This window comes from Ammodytes marinus, assembly GCF_949987685.1.
Source record: "Ammodytes marinus genome assembly, chromosome: 23".
Classification (NCBI taxonomy): domain Eukaryota; kingdom Metazoa; phylum Chordata; class Actinopteri; order Uranoscopiformes; family Ammodytidae; genus Ammodytes; species Ammodytes marinus.
Genome location: NC_137227.1, coordinates 14724172 through 14738981, shown reverse-complemented (window position 1 = coordinate 14738981; position 14810 = coordinate 14724172). Strand labels below are relative to the sequence as shown.

General features: G+C 40.4%; 1 protein-coding gene across 1 annotated transcript; it reads right to left on the bottom strand.

Annotated features, from left to right (window-relative positions):
• Window positions 1-124: 124 nt before the first annotated feature.
• On the bottom strand, window positions 125-14439 carry f13a1b (coagulation factor XIII, A1 polypeptide b). Its single transcript, XM_080052096.1, has 15 exons — window positions 14228-14439; window positions 8829-9052; window positions 7073-7261; window positions 6437-6685; window positions 5901-6019; window positions 5717-5824; window positions 5244-5418; window positions 4682-4820; window positions 3915-4018; window positions 3680-3768; window positions 3295-3448; window positions 2212-2487; window positions 1813-1973; window positions 1452-1588; window positions 125-1345 (listed from the first exon to the last, which is right to left on the bottom strand). The coding sequence occupies exons 2-15, from the start codon at window positions 9013-9015 to the stop codon at window positions 1204-1206; spliced, it is 2229 nt and encodes a 742-aa protein (XP_079908222.1). The 5' UTR covers window positions 9016-9052; window positions 14228-14439; the 3' UTR covers window positions 125-1203.
• Window positions 14440-14810: the final 371 nt, after the last annotated feature.

Below are 14810 nucleotides of genomic sequence, written 5' to 3'. Positions count from 1 at the left end.
AATTCAATTAATGAATCATTTCTGATTTGACTTTACTGCCAATCTGAGCATTAATAATGTGTCATATTATTGATCAGGAAAAGATGAAGTGATGACAACAAATTATTACCACTACTCACTTAAACACACACTTACAGGGAATCTTTTATTTAATTTTCAATTTCATTTGTTCTTGTCTAAAAGAAAATAGAAGGAGAGTAATTTATAGATTAATATAAACAGATGGAAAAAGCAGTTCTCAGGTAGACACAGATATACTTGAAACAGTTGTAGTTGCATAATAGCAGTAAATAATGCCTTAATCAATATTTTGTCAATCAAATGAAACATAACATCAAATTGGTCACTCATCTCTCATATCCACGGAGAATCATCATCCAGTTGAGCAGTTTTACTGAATATTTTATCCTGTTTTTCTATCGTTTTTGCACTATTACTGTTTTGTTGAACACTGCCCTATACGGATCTGTTTCAAACAGCTGCAAGAAAAAGCCCTGTCTGGTTGATACAGTTGCTCTCTGTCTGTTGGACTAAGAAATTTTCCTCATGTATTTCACAAGATGATAATATGTCAGAACTTTGTGTCTGTCATCTAGTTTGGGCATAATTCTGCCCCCAGGTGGCCAAACAAATGTATAAAGCAACTCTACAATGAACATGGTTTGCATCAGAAATCCCTACCTATATACTCTGTAGTACCCTGCGTTTACTCTAGTGTGAAATTAATGAACTACATAATCTGAGAATGCAAGGCATCGTTTTTATAGACGTAAAAGGTTGACAGCCGGGGGAAAGTTATTGACATAAGGAGGATTTAATGAGGGTGTGATTTTGTAGACATCCATACTTACTTCTTTCTGTGTAAGTTAAAATAATCCTTTTGAATGTAAAAGAAAAATTGCCAAAATATACTTTCTCAACCTCAAAAAAAGATAATATAATCGTTTTTGTGCTTGGATTCATTCTTTTTACTCATATATGTTTTATAGTCAAATTGTTCGATATGTTACTTGTGTTGATGGGCCTCTTTTTAAACTTGCATCACCCAAAGATCTGTATTTTATTTGCTTATTTTTTTTTAAACTATCATCATAAATGCCTAAGCTACATCTATTAAAATGTTGTAATGCTACATTTACATGACTACGTTATAGGCCTATATTTGTGTTGAAGTCTAAGTGAGTTGAAAGACGTCAGTGACCCTCAGGCCTGGATGGTGACATTGGCCTGGCCGTTGACCTGCCTGAGCTTGGGACAGTCCAGAGTGGCGATCACCCTGGTGCTGCCGGCCCGATGCGGGAAGAAGAACTCGGTCCAGCTCAGAGAGGAGCCCGCGGTGATCAGACTGAAACCAGCAGAATGTTAGGAGTTAGTGTCTGGGTTTAGGTGTCAATTTAAAGACGGTCAAAGACATATTAAATGAGTAAAGTAAAGTAAAAAAAACAGCTCACCTGTAGTATCTCATCTTGGGCTGCATGGTCCCGGGTCCTTCCATACGAATGTACACTTCCTCCAGGCTGAAGGTGAATGGGTTTGTGAACTCCACAGTCGCCGTCATCTCTTCATTCACCTTTCCCCCTTCGGACAGCTTAAGTACACAAATAACTTGCGTCATAAAAATAAAATTAAAAAGGTGACATAACTTACCAAAAATTAAAAATAAATGTATAAACAAAACAGTGTTTCTTTGGTTAAGTTTTCGAATCAAATGTAAAACAACGCCGTTTGTGTACCAGTAAGATGGTGCCAATACATTTGATTTGTATGAAAAGTTATTTTGCAAAACTAATTTAAAAAAGCCTAATTTCAGACCTTGACGGTGAGTTTTGGATTGCGCAGGGTCACGACTTTCATGGCGGTGACGATCTGTCCGGTCTCCTTGACCTTTCCAGTAGCGATAAAGTTGAGGTTGGCCTGTTCAACCAGATGCTTCATGTAGTGCTTTGACTCGATCACCACCAACTCCTTCTCACCTGGGGAGCGAAAATGCACAATTGCTTTTCTGCCTGCATTTACCCTTTTTTGTTTTAATTATTTCTTTATGAAGGGTTATTTTGTGTTAAATTATAGTCGCTGACTGACATCTTATCATTTCTAACACATTATATTGTTGATAATGAAGGAAAAAGTCCATAGATATACTGATTATTAGTGTATTTTTCTTTATTACTAGATTATGATAAAAAAAAATTGTATAGCCGTCTTTCTCACTTCCGTTGGGGCCAATGGTCACAGTGGGATCCCTGAAGAGGAACTCTGAACTGGTGACTCCGGTGTAATACACCACGCTCCCGCTGATGTAGGTGTCCACCACACGCCGCTGGTCGCTGCGGTTTATAAACTCCAGGTTGAACTCAAAGTCTTCTCCCACACTGATCTCCAGGGTGGGCAGGACCAGGTCCACGTCAGCCGGGGGAGGCTCCGACTTCTCTCGCTGACAGCCGTACCCCTCCGCTTTCTCCAGGACAGTCCGCTCCTCTGTACTGCCTGGATTGAAATACAGAAGCGTTTTAATATATCTTAAACATTTTAAAAGAATAATATCGATGTTGTTTTAGGTAACAAGTTTTGCCGTCAAGGTTATCGGCACAAGGTCAGCACATTTATGAGATATCTAGAGAAAAAACTATTCCTGGTCCCCATGTAGAAGAAAAAAAGGTTGGGCCTAAAGCTGTCTTAATCCTTGCTGCCAAATGTGTGGTAGCTTAAGCAGCGGAATTGGCAGGGGTACTTTTCCAATGTCCAACTCTGGCCAAAACCAAGCCAGGAAGATGCCAATGAGAACTGATTTCCGAAACAAAAGGGCTTAAATCCTATGCCCAAAAACCCTTACCAAACCTGGCACCCACACAGAGGCACATGGCTGGACGTCTGGTGCCAGAACACAGCCGACCCTGCCAACGTGCCGCCACCATCAGCCTGAATTAATTTGGTAGCTGGCGTAGTTGCCCTTTATGAAAAACAAATTGACTGAACACTGACTTAGAGACTGCCTGAGCAGAATATTACCCAACAGGAAGTTATGTAGGCCTTTTGTTGTGTTTGAGTTTTTCTGTTAAATCATGACATTTTGCTCAGGATTAATGGTAAATGGACACTACTTAAAGAGCGATTTTCACTGATTTTCTCAGACCATCGGGAGCAATTTAGGGCTCAGTGTCTTCCCCAAGGACACTTTGACATGTGTCAGGAGGCCGGGGATTTGAACCACCAACCCTGCAATCTAGCGAACGACCGGCCTACCTACTTGGCCACAACCTCTGTTAATAAAACACTGATGATGTCATTTCTAACCTTCAGGAAACTTGTATTGATCGGTGATGTCACGGCGGGTCATCTCTCCCGGCTTCTTGGTGCACACCAAGCGACCCACGTGAGTTCGGTTTACTCTGACCGGCTCCATGGTCCCGTCTTTGCTCCGAGAGTAAAAGACCACATCGCTGTTGACCTGTAGGAAGAAGGGGGAAAACATACATGAAACACTGGATATCTTGGATCTGACTTAATCTGGACTGATGTTGAGAGGAGGCATAACAGAGCAAATTAAATACTTTGTGGATTATAGCTTTGTCCTGTTTGAGAATTGACCAACAAGTGAGCATCAAATGACTTTAGAAAAACAGACAAAACGAGAAAACTACAGAAAACTCCACAGATATAATGTAGTTTAAAGACTCACCTCAGCAAACACAAAGGAAGCATCATATGGGTAGCATGTCTGCCCATGTTTGATGGCCATGACTGATGCAGGACCACATCTGTACATGCCTTTATGGATAATAAAAGAAAAGATTACATACTGTATTTCCTCTTATCCTTACCCAAAAAACAACAAGAAACTAATTTTTATTCACATTTGTTTCTCTTGAGTCTGGGATTTCTCTGTAAAAATGTATATTATTATTATTATTTACCGTCGCTGGTCTCCTGGGGAGTTGCATCCACGACCTGCCAGCCTCCGAAGCCAGTTGGGAGGTCCGGTCTGGTCATGAAGCACTCATTCCAGCAGTGATAGTTCCTGACAATCACAATGACAAGCATTACTTTAAACATCATGTGTAATAGAAATAATGTGTTTTATCATGTTTACTTGTAGGCTATGTACCTTGAATTTGCCACTTGTAACAACAAGACTGAAACCTGCTATGGCCAATACAGTGAATCTGAACCTTAAAGCTTTATTTATTATTATTTTTATTTATAAGTGCTACTGTATAGAAAAAGGCCACGTTTGCATTGACATGGAAATGTTCCTCAAAAGAAGCCTGAAGCCCAGATATCTTGAGGTTTTAGTCTGAAAATATCACTACATGAAGCTCCTGGACTTTTCAAATTCATGGGTTAATTCATTCATTTCGTTCAACCTTTATTTATACTCAAGAGATCCTTGAGGGGTGACCCTCATTTCAAGTGATGTCGAGTCCATTCAATTGGATGTTTATATTCAAACAAAAAGGTCAGGGAGTCATCACAATATTTTCATTTCAAGAGAATCGGGTCATTATCTCATCATAGACCAAAGTAAAATGGAAATGTTGGAGTGAACTGGAAGGTCAAGGTAACCTAACTCCTTAGGAAGAGTCCCCCATGAATATAACCATGAATATCACACATAACAGGACAATCTCAGCACTAGTTTTTATGTGGCTCAAAGAAGACAGCCAAGTCAGTGATGTGTTACCAGATAGAGTCTCTGGTGCGAGGGCGGTCGATCCTGCCGTTCTCGTCCAGGATGATGTCCATCTTCAGGTTTCCGTCGTTGTCGTGAGCGGAGAAGTAGTTGGTGACGACCCGCGACGGGATGCCCAGACAGCGCAGGACTACACAGGCAAACAAAGCCAGAAAAATCAGGGAGCGAACAAACCAGAATAGAAGGTTCTCAAATGGAATATTGATGATGACGCACAGTATCAAAGTATTGGCCATGGCAAGAGTTGAAAGCCATTCTTCAAATCTCCTTATATTCAAATTCTTTATTGGTAATAACCTCTTGATATGAACCCATCTCGATTTCAACAACATAAAAGTACAATAACATTAAAATCCAATAACAAGCCTGGGAATGTGTGAGATACAATTAGGTATTTCAGACTTATATTGCATGATTATGTTCCAGAGTTTAAGGTCAGTTAGAGAATCATGTTTGCATTTTCTATCTTCTTATGACCTTTGTCACTAGGAGATTAGACAATGTTGAAGGGGTTTTGAATAGGTAAAGGAAAGGGATCCAAATAAGATCTCACAGGAGTTGAAGACGGAGGCGTAGACCCAGCACTGAGCGTAGCAGACTGGCTGCTTGCTTCGGGCGTAGCTGAGCAGAATGTCTGTGCTGCCGGTCCAGGACGTCGGCGCCACTCCGTAGGTGTAGTCGCCGCTCCAGTTCCCCACCAGCACGCCTTCATCATCACGAGAGTTCAGCTGAGAACAGCGAAAAAGACCATTTTAGACATTTATATGTGTATAGTATATTGGGACAGCAGCTATAAGAAGACTTTCTGAAATTCGGTAGAAGCCTAAAAGGTCGACTTGACTTGACAATCACAATTATTCATCATATTTTCTCATTAAAATGCATAAAACATTATGATTTCTTCATAAATTGGCAGGTAAACTATTCTGTAAATCATCAACGATATGGTAGATTTAACTGTCTAATAATGTTGTAAACCACATATCCTTCATGTGTTTTAGAGGATGTCAATATATATTTTCTCACCATAGCAGAGGCCTTTCTGGTCACCTTGATGGGGTCCCCTCGGTTGGTGATGGGCATCTCAGACCGGTCCATGATGTACAGACAGGCATCCAGGACTCCGTAGTTAAACTAGGAAGAAAAAAATAATCTTGTCGAACTAATCATTAGGAAAGTTTCTTAAGTCCTTGATGAGTTTTTCTACTACCTGTCCATAGTTCCAGTTCCTCTCAGCGATGTCATCATAAGACCCGTGGTAGATGATCCCCATCTCGGACAAAACACACTCCTGCCTCTCCTCCTCATCATCCAGAAACACAGCGTCCTCTGAGGAACGACATGTGGAGGTTTACTGACATGAAAGTGGGATGAATTCAGTGATTTTAAGCTATGGTGCGTAACTTTTTCATTTAAATCAATTGTTTACATTGAAGACATTGCCAAATGAGTTGACACACAGTTGATTAAACCAACCAGCTCCACAAAAATCTTTCTATATTCTTCAGTATCAGTGTGTTTAAAATATGGTGTCGCCCCCCGACACTGTTGCAGGAGAGAAAGTGCAGAAACTGTTAAGAGAAAAACCCGGACTTACAGCAGAAGGTATAAAATCCATGCGCTGAGGCTTACCTCATGCGCCGAAAGTGTTGTTGTAATTCCTCGTGGAGGCAACATAAGTTACACACTATGGCTTTAATAAAAACGATAATCAAAAAAAAATGTTGCCAACAAGCCTAAACTGACCTGCCACCCAAGGATTGAAGAGGATGTAGAGTTCTCGGCTGTAGTCGCGTCTGGTTCTACGGATACCGAATGGCGTCGCCACAGCGATGTACAAGTTGTACTTCCCCACAATGCAGTCTGCCGCTGGAGTGATCCCCATGACGACCGTGTCGTTGTTGGAGTTTGTGATGCGGCCTTCCCAGGAGCTCTGCCGGCCCTTGGTGGGGAAGACAGGAACGTAGGTGCCTTTGCTGAACTCAGGGCTGGGGCCTGAGTGGACAGACATTGGCAGATTCAGACCAATGTTCAATGGCAGGGGAAAAGAGGGAAGGGAAACAATCGTAAGTACCATCTACTTATATGGGAACCAACATAAGTTAATGAGAAAGATGGGTTTTTAATGATCAAAGGCTGAAAAGTTACGCTATTGCTTTTCAGAAATAATTATGAAAAATAACCAGAAGAAATATGCATAAAACGAGTTTCCATACATTAAGAAGATGGCGCTTCAGTTTGTTGGATATCATATTATATATACAATTAATTGCCTATGATGCTTCTTTAAGATAAAAAAATGCTAACTGCACTTACCTTGTGATCTTGAGTAAAGAGAGTTAACACTACTAAGACTATTAAGGTACATTATGCTTTGCTCACCAATGACAAACTCCACGGCAAACTTGTCTTCAGCAGGTTTGTAGGGACGATTGAAGGTGATCTTGACCTGGAACTCTTGACCTCTGCGGACAATGAGCTGGTCAGAGCTGTAAAACGTGGTGTTGTGCTGCTTCTTGTTGATCTCTTCAGGCCGGCTCATCATGTCCACATTCATGATGTCGAGATACTCTGAATGGACAGAATATAAAGAGAAAGAGAGAGAGAGAGAGGCAGATAGAGAGAGATTGGATGGACAGGCAAATGTCAAGATTTTGGTGTTAATTGGTTATTTGGTGGTAATCTGACTATGTAATTGTGCACAAGTAAGGCTATAGTACATCTTTTTTATTTCTAATTTGACCCTAACGCCTCGTTTCCACATACGTATGTCACTCGTGTCCGTTTTACGGAGGTTGCTTCTAGTGTCCAACGGAAGGAAATCTCAAGAGAGTCTGGGCGTCCGTGTCTCTGGCGATGCCGCAGCGATCGCGGGCACTCTCACTTGTGTCATTAAACTAATAAATCTGACTGTATTTAATATCAAACCGATAAAAAACGTTCCGACTGTATACAGTGTATCACGTATATAAAGTATTTAATATTTTAGCAAAGTAACATTCACTCTGATTCACAAAGTGTTCAAACTATATGAACAAGTACTTTTTAATCATCAAACTGACTTGACAATCAACATTAACTGAGTAGAAGGACATCGCATGTAAACTAACCAAGCAAAACTTCCATACGGTCTGTCCGTAATCCACGTAAAAAGTTCAATTATTTGAACGTATATAATACGGATACCGGACAGAAACAGGACAGAAATATTACGGAGGGGAGGAGTTTCGGAGGCAAACGGACATTACGGAGAATCACATAGGAATGAATGGACTTTCGGTTGGATCCTTTTGGATCGCATACGAGAATTTACGTATGTGGAAACGAGGCGTAATTCTCACTCAGATATTGTATTCTATTTGACATACAGAAAATGTTGTTAGCTGCACCAAGTTGTATACTGATTGTATTTTAAAATGTTGTGCATTTCTTTAATCAGAGTATCCATTTATTTTAAAATTTAAACTAATAACTCCTTTGTTCACAAAAGGGGACATGAGTGAGGATTCCCTTGCTCTGAAACCTTCATTTAAAGAGAAACCATGTCACTTTTCAAAAAATGAATAACATCATTTTGATGTTTTACTATAACATACTATATTATCTCTCAGAGTGCAGCAGTATGAAGAATGACGCAGGGTGGAATTAAGCAACAAGATACGAAGTGTATCCTGTTTGGAAGTTATTTATGTTAAATTACTGGAAGCTGAGTCACAGTCGGGGAAAAATACTTTATCTTCCCCAACCAACACACATTGTGACATCTGTCTACTGCCTTTCAATTCAGCTCCTTTGAGAAACTATGTTTTTCTCTCCAGTTCTTTATAAATAAGGGCAAATGTTAAATTTAAAGTTTCTACAACTTACAGCTGCTTTGGTTGGAGCCACTTTGCACCTTTTTTTAACATGTATTAGATATAGAGTGCAAGTTTCCATCAAATAAGCTACAAATAAATCTACTGCAATACAAATTTGTGCGGGACTTGGGAGCATTATAACTCTCATAGGGAACTCTCAGCACAGTACTTTCAAGTTTTGACATGAAGTCAGAAGAAGTCATGTTTATATACAGTATTACGAGAATACAAACTAAACTTTAAATAAATGCCTAAAGATCAGTTGACTCCACGTAACTCACCAGTAAGAGGTGGAAACCCTCTCGGGCCCGGGAGACCAAAGGGCTCAAACTCAGGTATGTCCGATTCGTCAGAGTTGGAGCTAGCGACGGGGACCGCAGAGCGACCACGGTTCACCACCTTGGGAGGGGGGCCGGAGGGAGCAGGGGGGGCAGGAGAGGGGGCCGCGGTGGCACCTTGACCCGACATGGTGGAGATGGTTCAGGCTGGATGATCCGTCAAAGGACTGGAAGAGGACAAAGGATGGAAACATTTTTTACTCTTTCTTACTTTTCCGTAAAGGTTTAAGTTTTTTGCTACATTATACACACAATAGGTGTAATATAATTTAAATAACTCAAGATCAGTGTTGTAGTACCGGGCTTAAAAAGAATAATTCTGAGGATTGAGATCTCATTTGAACTTGGTCGAAAGTGGAATTGGATTTCCTTTCAAAATGGAGAAGACCACAAGTGCAAAAATTCTGTACAAACAGTTTATAACAATAAAAGAGGTTGATGGTCTAATCTTAATTTGTTTTCCTATGAGGGCTATGGATCGCATTTTCCACATTATGTACGTAGGTAGTGTGTCATTCAGTGTGATATTTCAAACTGGTCTGGTCCTGTTCTTGGTTATGTCTTTGTCTCTTGACTCCAACACTGACTCTGGTATTTCGTACAGTAAACTCCAGAGAGAATTCAACAGGTTTTAGTAGCATGTGCAGGTGGCAGCTACCTCCACAAACTTGACTTCATATTTAAAATAAGTATGTTTGTGTTGGCTGAATTCCCATCATTCTTCATTCATTCCTGCATCGGCCAGAGAGCTGCTTTCAGACCCATCTGCTTTACATCTGTGGACATTGTGTTTGTGTATGTGTTTGTGTGTGTGTTTGTGTGTGTGTGTGTGTGTGTGTGTGTGTGTGTGTGTGTGTGTGTGTGTATAAGAGAGAGGGAGTGTCCTTGTTGCTTGTATTCTAGAGTAAATATTTTCAAATTGTACTAGCTGTAGAATATTAAACCTTGTAGATGAGGAAGCACACATGGAAGTGATTTCCATGTGTGTTTGTGGGTTGGCTAGAGGGAAGTGTGTTCCTCTAAGATGCTTGTGTAATAAAGAGAGGCTTTCAGTGTTTGTTGATTTATTTCCAGTTTGCAAATATTGTGTTTTTGTGGTCACCTAGAGAGAAACATTAGATGTGACACAGAGCATGTATCATGTCCATTAAAAGACAGATTTACTGTAGTTAAAACGGTCATGTAATTAAAATATTCCCTGTCATGAGTGAACCCACATTGAGTCCCATTGTGGAACTCTTTTGTGTGAAATCTGATTATTATGAAGGATTAACAGCCAGTTTAAAACATTAAAACTAGAGAGACAATTACATATTTGTGAAAACCCTAATATTGCATGCAGCCAAATTGGTGACAACAATAAATCAAATATATTATAATAATACTTTTGAAATCAAAACTGTGGGTATTATGGGAGGTATTACCAGCGATAATTGAAGTTGTATTAGTAGTAATAGTGAGAGAACTTTAATTAATTTTACACTCATTATGATAAAGTTGATTTATTTTGGGTTTTGTACAATTTTTTTATCGATTCATTGAGAAAAACAACAGATAAATGATAAAGTGGGGGTGAGCATACTTAAAGTCGTAGTTGCAAAGGAAAATATGACTTTGTTAAAGTCTCCAATACAAGTTATTTCCATTCATTGCAAAGCAAATTCATTAAAAATATTCTCAAAGGTCTATAAGGGTGACAAGTGACCACTAGCAGTCAATCTTAGCGCTTGAGTGTGAACAACGACCCTCAGTGTGCTCGGAATGACTCATTCAATCCAAACAACATAATTCAAATTACATCAACCCTTCAGCCCACATGGGGTCTACCTTAAACCTGTTTCCAACAGCCCCAGGAGGCAGGCATGAAGTCACAGCCAAGATGTATGTATGAGGTAATGCCAATTTAAACATTGAATACACAACAGGTGTTTACGGGCTAACAAAGCGTCTAGTTTGTGGCACAAGCACCTGCCCGAGAATAGGCCTCCTAAGGTGTGTGTGTGTGTGTGTGCGTGTGTGTGTGTGTGTGTGTGGAGGAGAGATGTTTGGGACGACGTTTGGTTGCATGAGTCACCATTTAACACAGTGAAAGCTCTGTTTCCACGTCAACCACCACTGGCAAAGATAGACAACATTAACCTCTGCAGACGGGCAGAGGGACAAATGGGCGGACAGACGGCCGCAGAGTGGTGGAAAGTAACTAAAAAACTATTGACGCAGGTATGATTTATATAGAGGTGTTTGTTCTATTAGGTAATACTACTTTTTCAAAGGTGCACTATGCAGTTTCATGGAAGGGGGATTTGTTTACATTTGCAGAGCCTGCAGTTAGTTTAAAAAACATATATTCTCTACTTGTAATTGTGAGTATTGAATAATTCTATCATCATAAATAAAAATAAAAATTATTTTGATGCTCCTGGAAGCAAATGAAAAGACTAGAATATGTGTGTAAACCAAACTGTGGGCCCTGCTGCTGTAAACAACAACAGTGAAACAGTAACTTTTCAGGAAGCTTTCTAACTTCAAACAGTGTTCCAGGGATCCAACTTTAATGTGAGGAAAGTTTAATTCTTCAGTTATGAGAATATATCTTAGAAAATGTTAACTTCTCTGACACACCCAAAGTTACACAGTGCACCTTTAATTTCAAGTAATGATATTAAAGGGGACATTTTTTTTTGCAGCACAAGTAGATTTAATTTTCATATTTTAAGTACTATTTGATGTTAATACTTATAGAGCCTACTAACTTGAATGCTGGACCTTTAAATTAAATAACATATTTTTTCAGTGTTGTAGGGCTACTTTGACTTTTTTTGCTACTTTTACATAATTAAAGGGGCTATGTAATTCCTTTGCTAAGTTTAAAAATATGCAAATTGCTGATTTTACAGTAACATGCAAGTTCTAGATGCAAGATTCATTTCAAATTAAGTTATGTGGTGAAAGAAGTATTTAGACGATTTAGTGACAGTTTTGCAATAAGAAATTTCACATGGAACTTGTCATAGAACTTGGTATGCAGAAGAACCCCTTTGACTGCTTTATGAATATTATTACATTAGATTAATTATCATGGAAACAGTATTTCAATGTTGTAGCAGGTTAAGATTGAGCCAATGCAATTAGAAAATACATTTACAATAGAAACCTCATGCATCAGTGACCTAAAACCTCTCCATATGTGAGACACATGTGAACCATGTACACACACAAGCCCCTTTTACACAGCCAGTGAAAGCCGGGAATATGCCGGCCTTTCGGCCCTCCGCCCTGCTGTATAAATGCGACAGTTGCGGAACGAGGGAAGAAAGGTGCGAGTGATCGTTCCGGGAATTTTACTACCTCGGGGGGTAGTAAGATTCCCGACACGATCAGTTCCGCCTCTCTGTTTAAATGCTCCAGCTTGTTGATGCGGAACTGGGGGGCGTTTGACGTTCCATAGTCTACGTTCTAAACATGCGACCATGTTAGCAGTTGAAGGACGTGTGTTTAACATTAACCACGGCGGCCTGATGTCCCGTAAAAATCACCAAATAAAAGGAACGGCGTATAATCTATCTGATCATAAGGTCCGTTGCTCAATCCAAACCCCCGCGCTTCATTTTGCAGAGTGTATGAGTCTATTTCTGCCCAGGAGAAGTTGTACAATGGGAAAGGCTAAGTAAGGGATAAAGTATAGCGAACGGGTCACTTGCTAGAAATAAAGTCCGACAAGCTGAAGCAGGAGCCCGACGCGCAGCGGAGGGCTCTTGCTCTAGGTTCTTATGTAACTAAAACGTAGTTCAGTACGCCAGTAAATAGGAACGACCAAGGAACGGTGGAATAGTCTGCTCGCCCCGCTAGACTGTCTGCTTCAGCTGACTGAAGGCTCGGGCTCAGCTGTTAGCCACAGAGCTACTGTTTTGCTAACACAACTCAAGACTCGCACACTCTACAAATAATAATTCTAATCGGCCAATATGTTTAACAAGAGTTCCATCTAGCTAACAAAGCATTATCCCCCAACATAAATAACACAATTCATGGAGAAAATTACTGCGGAACGTTTACATTGCGGGCTGCAGCCTGAAGTTTACTGTCTTAATATGCGGCCAAACGTACTCACATCGTCTTGACTGGATTCCGCCGCCGCTATTATTATCCTAAGTCTGAGCGTATATCCACACTTTATTTCTGCCTACAGTAACGTGACTTCACACACTGTGTGTAGGATATGTTTATGTCTATGTTTATGTCTGTCTCACAAAGAGACTCGCTCACAACCAACCTGTCACACAAACACACACACACAGACAGACAGAGGTGAAGCAGTGAGCAGCGGAGTGATTTTTGTCAGTTTGGTTAACAGTCCCAGAGATGTTGGACTCAGCGCGTAGCGAGATCAACTGGCACATCGTGGGGACAGTAAAATACGGCCCTCTTACTGCAAGCTCCAGCACTTCTGCTCTCAATTCACCGGCCAGTATTGTTGTTCTAAAGCAGCTGACCGGCGCGGCGCTAAATGTTTACGTCACACCTGACGCTGTTTACAAGCACCTCTTTCATTCCGGAGCGCTGTGTAAAAGGGGCTACTGATGCGGCGTTGCTTGGTTCTGTGTAAATAACACAGAAGCAAACAAAGCCGGCATTTTGGAGTGATGTTGTTCCGTCAATATGCCGCAATCTGTGTAAAAGGGGCTACACAGACACACAACTTAGGAAAATGCTGACACAAAAGAAAAACTCCTTCACACAGCTTGTTAGAAGTTCTGCATGTATGAAATCCATTTTAAAGACAAAAAAAATATTTCAACAGTTTGGAAAATCTTCACTAAACTACTAGAGTATCACACATATGTTTTTATTTAAATATGGTGACTTTCTACATTTATAAATGTAGAAACCCATTGTTTTCTCTAAACGCTTTCTCTTAAGTACAATGGTAACTATAGCATTCAGGCAATGACCTGGATTTTCAGTGCACTATTACTCCTAAAAGCAGGTAGGTACTGGGATGTCATACAGTCATTCAATTACAGTAAATGTTCGATGAGAGAAAAGTGCATCAATGATAAAAAATAAACATATTGATGTACTGTATATATGAGTCATTTAAAGCTTGTTTGTTTCCCTTTAACAGCTTCAGATGTTGCACAACAAATGTGTTAAATCAGACTTGCCATGAAACTAATTTGCAACCTCACATCTGGAAAGTATAAACAAGTTACCAAGCTGAGAAGGAACTTTGGTGCAATGGAGCTGTTGCGCCAAAGCAAAGCTCTTAGTTACCAAAGCAATCTTTATTTCTGTAAATATATAAACAGTAATGAAAATATGTAAATGCAGAGTGGACGCACCTTAGATAAAGTTGGAGAGAGAAAGGAGTGGCTGTTGGTTGGAGTCGGTCCGCTGCTGCTGCTGCTGCTGCTGCTGCTGCGTCTTGGGAGACTTCTGCATCTGCTTATATATCACAGGGAAGAGGAAGAGCTATCCCTCTGTGTGTGTGTGTGTGTGTGTGTGTGTGTGTGTGTGTGTGTGTGTGTGTGTGTGTGTGTGTGTGTGTGTGTGTGTGTGTGTGTGTGCGTGTATGTGCATGCGTGTGTGTGTGTGTGTGTGTGTGTGTGTGTGTGTGTGTGTGTGTGTGTGTGTGTGTGAGAGTGTGGGGGACGGGGGGAATAGTGTTGTGAAACTAGTCAGTCTAACTTAGGAGCAGCATGTGGAATCCACCATCTGAGTGCAACCCACAAGCTGGATGGAGCTCAGAGAGATAAAGTTGCAGAAGGATGATTCTAACTCTCATGTTCGAGCTGTGCAGCCGTCAGTTTTATATACTGTATGTGAAGGTTTGATGTGATTTAATTTAGCCCTATTAACGATGATCAAAATGCATGGATTGTATACCTTCTGCTTTACGTCCAGATTTTTTCTTAGCAGTAGAAA